Source organism: Macaca mulatta, chromosome 6, assembly GCF_049350105.2.
Source record: "Macaca mulatta isolate MMU2019108-1 chromosome 6, T2T-MMU8v2.0, whole genome shotgun sequence".
Lineage (NCBI taxonomy): Eukaryota > Metazoa > Chordata > Mammalia > Primates > Cercopithecidae > Macaca > Macaca mulatta.
Window position 1 is genome coordinate 64,032,092 of NC_133411.1, and position 13,192 is coordinate 64,045,283.

The 13,192-nt window shown below is 43.4% G+C and overlaps 1 protein-coding gene across 1 annotated transcript in view; it reads right to left on the bottom strand.

Annotated features, from left to right (window-relative positions):
- The window catches only part of ANKRD55 (ankyrin repeat domain 55), a 143,862-nt gene extending 135,352 nt beyond the window's left edge, over positions 1-8,510 (bottom strand). The window contains exon 1 of the mRNA XM_028849443.2: positions 8,290-8,510. Within this exon, the coding sequence (XP_028705276.2) occupies positions 8,290-8,347 (58 nt within the window). The 5' untranslated portion in view covers positions 8,348-8,510. The remainder of the gene's footprint in view (positions 1-8,289) is intronic.
- Positions 8,511-13,192: the final 4,682 nt, after the last annotated feature.

The following is a 13,192-nucleotide window of genomic DNA, read 5'->3' on the forward strand; positions in this document are numbered from 1 at the left end:
ACAAACCAAAAGTTTGTATAACTTGCTTTTTGCAATATTCACTTTATTGCAGTGGTCTGGAAACAAACCCACCGTATCCCCAAGGTGTATCTGTATTAGGTCAATAGACAAAATTAGAATGCAGATGCTAGATTAACAAAAAGCACACACACATGTAGAAGAAGAGAGAGAGACACACACAGAAAGAGAGAGAGGGAGGGAAGGAGCGAGGGAGACAGAGACAGAAAGAGCAAATGATAAAGCAAATGGGGCAAAATGTTAACATTAGATGAATCTGAGTAAAAGGCACACAAGTGTTTTTTTATATGATTCTTAATTTTACAACATTTCTGTAAATTTGACATTATTTTTGAAAAATTTAGGCCAGGCGCAGTGACTCACACCTGTAATCCCAGCACTTTGGGAGGCCGAGACAGGCAGATCACCTGAGGTCAGGAGTTTGAGGCCAGCCTGGCCAACATGGCAAAACCCCATCTCTACTAAAAATACAAAAATTAGCCAGGCATGGTGGCATGTGCCTGTAATCCCAGCTACTCAAGAGGCTGGGGCAGGAGAATCACTTAAACCCCGGAAGTGGAGGTTACAGTGAGCCTAGATCGCGCCACTGTACTCCAGCCTGGGGGATAGAAAAAAAAGAAAAATTTAAAATAATTGAATACTATTGAATATTACATGCACATATCTTAAGTTCTGAGAGCACGTTTAGAAATGGAAATACTTTCCATGTATACTGGAATGATTTCCCTTCTCTTCCTCCCTCAATATAGTTGATAAAATAAGAAAAGCCTCATTAATGAGCAAGTGCCATTCTTAGGTTTCACAAAGAGAAAACAAAAAGCCCTTATTAAGCACACAAACCTACATATTGATTGAAGGTAAATATTAGGGTAAAACCATCATGACTTTAAAAGATAAATCAGAAAATCTACATGTAGATAATTCATGATATAAGGGAATTCTCAAACACAATTCAGCAGATTCTGCAAATGACCAACAGAGATTTACAAGTGCATTAATCATGTGACTCCTGGTTAGTAGTCTTAGCCCCACCCATATGCCACCTTTACCAGCTAGTCTTTATTTATTAGGACTGTCAATCTGAAAATCAACCTGTGCATCCATACCCTCACCTTCTCACCTTGTCCCACATTTGGTGATGAGTAAGATGTTTGTCTCATACTTGTTTCATAATAAAAAAAACAGCTACAAGTTTATTGTATTTTCTTTTAGACTCCATATCCTTTTTGGTTAAAATATCCTTGAATCAAAATAGTGGTATCAAAGGGAAAATCCATGAATATCAGGTACTCAGCACAGTTACTTAGTTGTGGAACTGTGGAGTTAGTGAGTAGAGATGACAGGAAGAGCTCAGTGTAGTGGCTCAACTGCCTGCTGCAGCGGAGGCTGAGCTAAGGGAGAGCCTCTTGAAGCTGATCCAATGAGTTATGGGAAGCATCAGGGTTGATTCAGATGTGGTTGCCCAAGTGAGTCTCTATTCTCTCCAGATACTACTCCAGGGTCCTCCCTCTTGGGATGCATACTCTGGCAAGAGGCTCCCTCCCCCAGGACCGTTGGGTGGTCCTGTGGTGAAGAATATTGATGGCTGTGAAGGGTAATTGTTTGGATAAGCTCGGCCAGGAACTTCCTTCTGTAGAGTCCTTAAGAGGAGCCATGAAGGGTGGAAGGAAAGGGATGCTCAGGTTATTGGGGGCACAGCCTGTCCTAGGGGGAAACAGATGGAGGCCACAGCACACTCCAGAATGGATTGGACTGTTATACACTTTCTCAGGAGGTGGTTGGTTGGAAGAAGGCAGCATCACAAAGAAGAGGGCAGAGAAAGGTGGGGGTCAAACACACTTGCCCAGACTTATTCAGGAGGGATCAAGAAAACTGAAAGAGGCCGGGTGCAGTGGCTCACGCCTGTAATCCCAGCACTTTGGGAGGCCGAGGAGGGCGGATGACCTGAGGTCAGGAGTTCAAGACCAGCCTGGTCAAAAGGTGAAACCCTGTCTCTATAAAAATAAGAAAATTAGGCCGGGTGCGGTGGCTCAAGCCTGTAATCCCAGCACTTTGGGAGGCCGAGACGGGCGGATCACGAGGTCAGGAGATCGAGACCATCCTGGCTAACACGGTGAAACCCCGTCTCTACTAAAAAATACAAAAAACTAGCCGGGCGAGGTGACGGGCGCCTGTAGTCCCAGCTACTCAGGAGGCTGAGGCAGGAGAATGGCGTAAACCCAGGAGGCGGAGCTTGCGGTGAGCTGAGATCCGGCCACTGCACTCCAGCCTGGGCAACAGAGCAAGACTCCGTCTCAAAAAAAAAAAAAAAACAAAAACGAAAATTAGTCGGTCATGATGGTGGGTGCCTGTAATCCCAGCTACTCGGGAGGCTGAGGCAGTAGCATTGCTTGAACCCAGGAGACGGAGGTTGCAGTGAGCCGAGATCGTGCCATTGCACTACAGCCTGGGCGACAGAGTGAGACTCCATCTCAAAAACAAAACAAAACAAAACAAACACTGAAAGAAACATGCTTGCTTAGACTTGTTCAGGAGTGGTCAAGAACAGGAAAAGAAGATTCTTCTCCCATCTCTCTTTCCCTCTGCTCCTCTTTCTTGACCAAGAGAAGGAGAAGGCTACGCATTTTCTCAAAGGCAACATATAATCTGCTTCTAAACCAGGGCTGGTTTGCCAGCTAGTCTTTATTTATCTGGACTGTCCATCTGAAAATCAATCACAGAATTCCCCCTCAATGTTCCTGGATTTATTCCAGGCTCCCATTCAAGATCTCTGAGCCTGAACTGAGCAACTGAGCCCAAATCATTCCCTTTCCTTTCCTATCTGCTATGCTTGCCCTTCAAAACTCCTTTGGGAGGACTCCTTTGCCCAAAACACCAATCAAAATTTGCTTATTCTTCCTTTGGAGGCATCTGGTTGTCACGCCAGATTTTTCACTTTTGCTTTTTCAGCAAAGCACAGATCTTCTGGTCTAGCATTCCCATTTTAGATGAGCAGTTGGATTTAAAACCTGCACATCTGTGTGTGGGAACTTTAAAAATCCACAACACAGTGGAATAAGACCTTGACTGTGAAAATAAATGATTCATTAATTCGATTTTTCATAGATGTCTTTTTTTTAATTAAACCTTATCACTGGCCAAGGAAAAGACATTCTGCAGTAGAAAGTACATGGGCTTTGAAGTGAAACAGGGTTAGCCTGGAATCCTAGCTTTGCTGTTTTACTTTGTGGTAACATTGGGTAGGTCATAACCTTTTAAAATTTCCTCATCGATAAAAGGGGGTCATACTCTGAAGCTGATATGAGGATTATATGAGCTAGTCTGTGTGCAGTCCTTAGGACAGAACCTGGGTCTGCTAAATGCTCCATAAACATTCCTTCTTGTCAGTTATGTATCCATGTAAAGCCCTGCACAGAGTCTGCACCAAACAGATGCTCCCCATCTGCCCCCACCTCTTATTTGTCAGTTTTTCTTCTAGCTTAAAGGAGAATGGATTTTACCAAAAACTGAGTCACAGTGTTGCGTTCTTTCTGGGATCTGACCTCTTCTCACTCCCTGCAATAGGCTGAATGGTGGCCCTAAAGATACGTTCTCATCTCTATTGCTGGAACCTGTGGCTATTCCCTTATATGGCAAGAGAGTGACTATGACCTTTTATCTGAAGGGATGTGAGTAAGTCAAGGACTTTGAGAGGAGGAGTTTATCCTGGATTATCTGGGTGGTCCCTAAATGCAATCACGTGCATCCTTAAAGGAGAGGCAGAAGAACTTTGAGACAGGTACACAGAGGAATGATGCACACAGACGAGGCCAACTGAGGATGGTGGCAGAGACCAGAGTGATGAGGCCACAGCAGCCACGGCTGGAAGGACCAGGGAAGATTCTTTCCTAAAGGCTCTAGAAGTAGGCCCTCCGCTGACATTTTTTTTTTTTTTGAGATGGCGCCTCACTCTGTCGCCCAGGCTGGACTGCAGTGGCATGATCTTGACTCACTGCAACCTCCGCCTCCTAGGTTCAAGCAATTCTTGGCCCTCAGCCTCCCAAGTAGTTGGGACTACAGGTGCGTGACACCACATCTGGCTAATATTTTATTTTTACTAGAGATGGGGTTTCACCATTTTGGCCAGATGGGTCTCAAACTCTTGATTTCAGGTGATCTGCCCGCCTCGGCCTCCCAAAGTGCTGGGATTACAGGCGTGAGCCACTGTGCCCGGCCCGCTGCTGACATCTTCATTTCAGACTTTTGGCCACCAGAACTGTGAGAGGATATATTTCTGTCGTTTTAAGCTACCCAGCTTGTGATAATTGGTTACAGCAGCCCAGAGACACTCACATACTGTAGTAATCTGGGCTGGAAGACAAAGTCCTTCCTCTGCTTTTCCGCAACTCGACCAGAGAAACAATCTGTGCAAGAGGGTGGTCCACAGCCCACACAGGTGCGTGCAAACACACCGCTCAGCATCTTCAGGCACATTTCCTCAAAGACCCTGGCAGGGCCAGGCCCTCCTCACCCCCAACAACACAGAGGAGTGGGTGAGGCCCTGAGGCTACCCGCCCCCTCGCCTTTTTTTTTTTTTTTTTTCATTTTCTATCTGAGGCTTGGGATTCTTTCAGGCGCAGCAAAACTTTTCTTTCCAAAAGTCATGACAAAGCTTACAATGCAAGTATCTTTAGTTACATAATACATAGACTTTAGCAGGAACCTCTGTGTTCTGTAGTAAATGGCTTTACTACAGGTCGCTTCCTGCGTGTGTGGGCTTTGAGAGGGAACACAGCCAGAAAGAACACGTGGGACCAGAAGAGATGTTGCTATGGTGAAAGCTAAAAGCACAAAAGAGAGTTGAGAGTTCTGAAGACCCAGGCTTCCTCCCTCACAGTTTTACAAAGCCAGCCAGAGACACAGCCCTCATGCCCCTGGCCAGTCAAATAATCTGATCTTTAGGCCTCCCAGCAGCTCTGTGAATATGTAATATAGTATTATCCACATTTACAGTCAAGGAGGCAGAAGCCAGTGGAGATCAACTAGTCTGTGCAAGTTCATGTAACTAGGAAGAGGGCAGAGACAGGACATGAGCAAATGGCCATCTGTCACCAAGACCCTGGCATGCCTTGTTGCCTCTAGCTAAAGAGAAATATTGAGAAATGCATGTGGAGGGATTCAGTTTGCCAAACCCACCTCGTTGGAGCCCTGAAGGTCCTTCTGCATCATATTCTTCCACCATTCTCTGGGCAACCATGAGCCAGAGTCAGTGCTAGCCCAGGGATTGGCCATGCACTTGAAGCTTCCTTTTGCTCTGTTGTATGGATGGAGAACACCTGGGCCTCAGTCCCCTCTGTTGCTATTTAGTGGGGTGTTGTTATTATTATTAGGAAGGACCCAGCTTTGAACCTCTCTGTGCTTTAGTTCCCGCATCTGAAATGTGGAAGAGGGGTAGGTTGGATGACTGGTTCTCAATCTTTGCTGTGCATGAGCACTTCCCAGGGAGTGTTGGTTGGGCCATATCTCACTGCAGTTAAACTGGAATCTCCCTGGGTGGGATTCAAGCATCAGCATTTTCAGAATTTCTTCAGATGATTCTTTTTTCTTTTTTTTGAGACAGAGTCTTGCTCTATTGCCAGGCTGGAGTGCAGTGGCCCGATCTCAGCTCACTGCAACCTCCACCTCCCAGGTTCAAGTGATTCTCCTGCCTCAGCCTCCCGAGTAGCTGGGACTACAGGCGTGTGCCACCATGCCCAGCTAATTTTTGTATTTTTAGTAGTGACGGGGTTTCACCATGTTGGCCAGGGTGGTCTCAATCTCTTGACCATGTGATCTGCCTACCCTGGCCTCCCAAAGTGCTGGGATTACAGGGGTGAGCCCTCGTGCCCGGCCCAGATGATTCTTAAGTACAGCCAATATGAGAACCAGTGGGTTGCCTGATTGCTAAGGTTCTTCCAGATGCAATGTCTTCTGTCCCTATCTGTATGTAAAGCCAGTGCTGCTAAGGTTCAATTATCCAGATAGTAACAACTCATGAAAAACCCTCAACTAAAGCCCCATGCTCAACTTTTCCCGAGAAAGTCACTTCCCTTTGGTTTGTCCAACAATATAATATTTAAAATCTGTATAATGGTCTCAACCTCTCATGGTCTTTCATGCTTTTAAGAAAGAGGAAGGATTAATGGGGTAATAAAACTATTCAGGAATCGCTTAATTATTATTCTAGGGCTTGCTATAAAGAGTATCCTAGGGTTCTGAAAAAAATAATTAATGTAATTTAATCACCCAATACTAAGCCCTCATTTAGGACTGCTACATTCAAGCTGAAGGTAGAGAGATGAGTAGTCTTTTGCACTTCAGAAACTCCCAGTCCAAGGTGATAATAACAGCAGCAATAATAATAATAGCCGCAGCCAAAATGGGAAAATACTTATTGAATATCAGGCATTGCTGACAGGTGCATTTTATATGTTATTTTAGATCCTCACAGCAACCTGCTAGGTAAGCATCATTTCCTTCATTATATTGCTGGGGAAACTAAGGCCCAGAGAGGTTAGGTAACTTGCCAAGTTCACACAGCTAAGAAGTAGCTGATCTGCCATTCTGGTCTATGTCTATAAGATTTAAAATCCCATGCTCTTTCCACCATATGATAAAACCTCTAGAAAGAGAGAAAGGATTGAGAAATAGAGATAAACATGGCAGGGAGAGGGTTAACTTCCATGGGAGAGAATCGCGCCCAGGTGGAGGAATTGCTGTGAATTGCTCACATGAAAGGTGTTTTAAGAAAATCAGTCTTGTAATTCTATATCTTAACTATGTTTGGGGCTCAATCCTGTTAGAAGGTATAACACTGGAACATGTAAATTTATTATGAAGAGCTAGTTCTTCTTCAGTCAGTTCCAGCTCCCTCCAATTATTCTTCAAAAATAAACCCATTGTGTGTTTCGTGGCTCAGCAACGTCATTTTTTAGCCAGTGTGAGCTCTTTGGTTCTTAGCAGATTTTCACTTTTACTGACTGCCATCAGTGATATAAAATGTACCAGGAGGAGAGGATGGTGGTGGGCACAGCTGTGACAACCCCTTTCTCTATGGTGTTAAGATCCAAACGCGGTATGAGCCAGCACTTTCTGAAGGCACACACACACACACACACACACACACACGAACACTATTCCAAATGAGCTAAGACCTGGAGAACACACTATATACATACATACATTAGCTAACTCAGGAATCTAAATAAAAATTTATTTTTGGAGAAACCCACTGGCCTAAAATAATTCACCCACAAAGCCAAATGTAGCTTGAGGGGTATTAAACATGCTATCGCCTAGAGCAGGAAAAGGGAAAAAAGAATGAAGCAATACATTTTCTTAATGAGGCTTTTTCAAACCACCATTTCGTGTTGTAGCCCAAACAGATAAAATCACCAAAGGAACTTAGGATCTTGAAGAATATTCAGAGACTGTAGAAAGTGGTTTAAATATTAGATATTTAAGAAAAGATTCTAAAATATATTTATTATGTTTATAAAATGGAAATTTCACGTTCATACTAAAAAAATTTACAATTACACATAAGTATTATGTGAAGATGTGTATAAACACACTGCATATGCAAAATGTATACACCTAGACCATATGGCCAAATACATGGTATTATAAGGATGAGTTGATTTCACAGCAACATTTTGATGTGGAAAATTACCTCCACTCCAGAAATTATAAGTAAGGAAGATATACCCTGTCGCTGCAAATAATAGCATAGGGATATGTCATTACACAACCTTGGATGAGATAACATATCAACCCGACATAAATACAGGCAACATCTATTCCTGAAAGAATAAAAAAATGCTTATGAAGATATAGCAATGAGATACTGGGCTAATAGAATGATTAAAAAAAAGTGATGTGTTCTTACACTGCTTACTCTAATTTTTAAAAAAGATTCGGAAGGAACAGAATAAAGACAACACTATTGAAATAGTGTGCTTGAAATTCAATTTTTAAAATTTGAAGGTAGGAATACTTCAACAAGATCATAAGCTTATACAACAAATCATAAGCTTATTTTTCTGTTTCAGATGCTTATCAAAGAAGCGAACATTTTGAACAGGTTTGTTTTCTAGGTGAAATCCTCTTTCCACATCCTACATAGCAAATCCTCATGCACACGCACGCACGCACACACACACGCACACTTCTCTTTCTCTCCTTACAACTGCAAATCCATACCATGGGACTAAGGATGCTAACACCAAAGAATGTGTTAAAGCAACATTTTACCTCTTTGCTGATCAAACACAGAAGGGGTGCTGAAATCCATGGTAGCCTGTCTCATCATTTACCATCAGAATGGCAAAAAGCATCCAGGTCTCTAGAGAGGAGAAAACACCATCTCAAACATTCCAGTCAACATGACAGTCAGAGGCAGCATCGTTTGCCAAGACCTCTGTTTCAGAATTAAATGTGCACCAGAGCTGCAGGTTGTTGTCCAGGCAAGTGATGAAAATCAGTAAATGCTATTCCTGTAAATACCTGCTAGAAAAGAGTTACTCTATGGCCTCATTCATCAGCTGTACTTGGGCATAATACACCCTCCACCCCCAAATAAATAAACACAATTACTCAAACTCTAAAAAGATAGTAATTGTATGGGCCACCTGCCTTGGATCTGGGCTGGGGAAACACAGCAGATCACGGAGCTTCAGCAGCTGGAATGTCGCTTTACACCAACAGAAATCTGAATGGGTGAGTGAGGATTCACAGGGCCAGACAGAGCATGTGCAAAGCTGCCAATGCAGTTCGCATTCGGCTGTGCTCTTGGCGGAGCGAGAACTGCATTTGGGTCATGTGAGCAGAGAGTGCCATCTCAATGGAATAGGATGTAAATATTGTAGCAGGAGGCTGCTGGCCATGTGCTGTGTGGAGTAATTATCCATGTTGGCAGTCTTCTTCACTCCCCTTTCAGCTCCGTTCTCCAACTGACAGGGAGGATGGGGAAAGGTGTCATTTGAAAGGTGACATTTCAAGGCTCGAGTGTCTGTGGTGATAAAATTAAAACAGTCTGCAGTCACAAGGGAGTTTATTGTAGCATTATATGTGGTAAAACCTGGAAAGCCACCTGAACATACTTCATTCAGGAAGCGGTTAAGTAAATGGTGGTAAATTCGTACTCTAGATTTAAAAATCTGACAAAATAAATCTATGTGTATTTATCTGGTGACATGTCACTAATCTACTGTTAAATGAAAGAAACAAGTTATATATTTCATTTGTTCACATTTTAATAAAACCAGAAGCCACTTACTGTATATATTATTATGTTTACATATTCAGGGGAACACTGAAAAAGATGTAAAAAGATACGTACTGCTAATATTGGTTCCCTCAGGCCAGTGTAATTAGAGTAGATTTCTAACTTGTTCTGTACCAATCTCTGTATTTTTGGTTTGTTAATAACCAGTATCTATTATCTTATATTTGTAATAAAAATATGGTATAATAAATTCAAACAAAAATCTACATTCTAGGCACAACCAGATTTTTGGATAAGTCAAATAGCCATATAATAGATGCTTTTATAAATGCTATTAATAGTGGTAATAACTGTTTTCTTTTTAACTTAATTAGTGTGTGATTGTGGAAATAAAAGCAGAAACCATTTTTCTCCGTACATGGCCACCTTTGTTTTGATGTGGACTGATCTAGTGTATAACTTGTGTTCTTTGATAGGCAGGCTCCTTACTTCTCTCCTGCCTCATATTTTCTCAGTGCCTATCATTAATTTTCCATCAACATATTGGGGGGCCTCTCTTCTGTGTGACAATACTACTACTCACTCAAAAATACTATTCATTCTCCTTTCCCACATCAGCCCCTCCCCTCAACATGCCCTGCGTTCTTTTTATTTAAAAACACAGGCAGAACATAGGTCTTACAAATAATTACCCAAAATGTGCTCCTTAGATAAATCTCTTAAATTTCCCAACACCAGTTTCTTGCATTAACCATGAGAGCCAGACTTAGGGGCTGCGAGTGGATTGAGGAGGAAACTGAGAATTACACCAGCAGATCCTCAGCTAAGGAGAGATGGCTCCAGCTCATCTGGCTGACAGAGGTAAAAGGGGTTTTTGCCATTCAGTCCCCAACAAGAGAAAAACAAAGGGTTTAGATGAGCTTCCCTTTCATTCATTTGTTCATTAATTCATCAGTTGTTAAGGAAGGACTCCTGTGCTCCAATCATTTCTATAGGCACTAGAAAGGCAAGGCAGGAAATGTTCCCATATTCAATGAGCTTACACTCATGGGTGCAACTTCTGCTCCTGGCCATGCTGGAGTAATAGGAACTGGATTCACCCTTCTTCCTTAAACAACTGGAAAATTGGGCAAAATAGGTCAGTTTTCGGACAGCAGAAAGCACAGGACACGGATCTTTGAGAGAAGATAAACAAATGAGGTCAGTGTGAATCCCCAGCTTGCTATCTGGGGAGAGTTTCCAGGCTGCAGCACATGGAGGGGATAGAGGGCTGAATGGTTTGTGGAAGGGCCTACAGAAAGGAATGTCCTCATTCTAGTCCTCAGAACCTATGAATATGACCTTATTTGGAAAAGGAGTCTTTGCAGATGTAATTTAGTTAAGGGTCTTAAGTTGAAATCATCCTGCATTATACTGGTGGGCCCTGTATCCAGCCACAAACGCCCTTATAAGAGACACGCAGAGAGAGGTGGAGGAAGCCACGTGGGCCTAGTGGCAGAGAGGGGAATGATGCAGCCACAAGCTAAGCAACACTTGCAGCCACCAGAAGCTGGAAGAAGTATGCAACAGGCTGTCCCTTAGAGCCTTCAGAGGGAGGAGGCCCTGTTGACACCTTGAGTTCAAAATTCTAGTCCCCAGAACTGTGGGAGAAGAAATTTCTGTTGTTTTGAGCCACCAAACTGGTGATGATTTGTTACAATGGCTTCAGGAAACTAATACAAAAGAGGAACTATCAAAATAAATGCAAAGTCTCTAAAATGATTACAAAACCAAATTAAAATATACAGGCATTTTCACGTTTGGAAAAGGGTTGCTTTGGGCTCATTTTGAAGAAAGGCAGTCAAAGAGAATGGAAAGGGTATGAACTTGGGTTTGTCTTTTGTTAGGTGTGTGATTAGGTGCAGGTGAGCCCCCAAATTGGGACTTAGCCTGAAGGATTCTTGGCTTTGCCCATGAAAGAATTCAAAGGGGAGCTCGTGGTGGAGACAGTAACTTTTACTGAAGCAGCAGTGTACACTACAGCAGCAGCAGACGTACTGCTCCTTGTGGATAAGGGCTATCCCACGGGCGCTGTGCCCGGAGGAGCAGTGTATGGGATGTTGGCAGATGTATTTAGACCCATTTTAATTACACGCTAATTAAGAGGTGGGCTACTCAGAACTTTCTGAAAAAAGGAGCAGGGAGTTTCTGTAACCGGGTAAGGTAAGCATTTGTAAACTGTCATGGTGTGTTAGTGGGAGTGTCTTTATGCTACTAAGCAGTGAGGGCAGCTAGAGATTGCTCTCCTTACCATCTTCTCGTTTTGGCTGGCTTCTTCACTGCACCCTGTTTCAACCAGATCCTGCTCTGAGCAGCAGGGATGCAAACAGGCATCTTGACCAGTGCTTGGAAAACAAGTCCTGCTGATCTACCTCACAGTAACATAATTTTTTGAGCCTCAGTGTCTTAACCTGTGGCATGGGAATCCCACTCTCTAACTTCTTGTGAGAGCTATTATTCAGTCCACTTCCTGGGCTGCAAACAAGAGTTTCCCCTCCCCTCCCCTCCCCTCCCCTCCCCTCCCCTCCCCTCTTTCTTCTTTCTTTCTTTCTTTCGAGATGGAGTTTCGCTCTTGTCACCCAGGCTGGAGTACAATGGTGCGATCTCAGCTCACTGCAACCTCTGCCTCCTTTATTCAAGCGATTCTCTTCCCTCAGCCTCCCGAGTAGCTGGGATTACAGGCATGTGCCACCACACCCAGCAAATTTTTTTTTGTATTTTTAGTAGAGACGGGGTTTCTCCATGTTGGTCAGGCTGGTCTCAAACTCCTGACCTCAGGTGATCCACCTGCCTTGGCCTCCCAAAGTGCTGGGATTACAGGTGTGAGCCACTGCACCCGGCCAAGATAGTTCTTTCCATACAACCAAGGCCAGTGTACAATAAGATATGGTTGTTTCTTCAAGGCCAGTGTACAATAAGATATGGTTGTTTCTTCAAGGCCAGTATACAATAAGATATGGTTGTTTCTTCAAGGCCAGTGTACAATAAGATATGGTTGTTTCTTCTTTTGTTTTTGAGACAGGAGACAAGGTCAGGCTCTGTCACCCAGACTGGAGTATAGTGGTGTGATATGGGCTCACTGCAATGTCCACCTCCCAGCCTCAAGCAATCCTCCCACCTCAGCCTCCTGGGTAGCTGGGACTACAGGCATGTGCCACACTGGGCTAAGTTTTGTATTTTTTGTAGAGACGGGGTTTCATCTTGTTACCCAGGCTAGTCTTGAACTACTGAGCTCAAGCGATCCACCCACCTTGGCCCCCTAAGGTGCTAGGATTACAGGCGTGAGCCACCGTATGGAGCCTTCACATTCATTTTGATTAAAGCACTTATTCATGCCTATCCGGTGCCTGTGGTGCATTCACTTTGATCTACAATGCAGGAGATGAGGAGAGGACAAGGTCTGTGGTCATGTAAAATCTGACTGTTTCCTTCCTTTCTAGTTCTTTCCTCACCACTCTCCCTCCCTTCCCAACATCCAGCCACACTGGTCTGTCTTTAAACACACAGTTCCCTTTTCCATGCCCTACAGACTGCTATTCTGTCTCTCCTTGGAATGCTGCTTCCCCTACTCAGTGCCACCACCGAGCTCTCTCCGACAACATTATCCAAAATAGTCCTCCACTCTCATGTCCCACCAGGCACTTCCTTTTTCAGAATGCTGCTTTGTGAATTTACAAAGAGAAATAGCCCTGTTAGGGAAACAAGGCTTTTGCCCATACTGTGACAACTGTCTAGCCCAATGCTTCTGAGCCTAGCTGTAGTGAAAAATCTGGTTTTTGAATTTCCAAACCATCATGCATCACGCATTCTGAAAATATGATAAAAATTAATAGAAACATAAAAGTAGGAGTTAGAGAATAGAAGCCCTAATTTTTATTATTAGAGTCAACA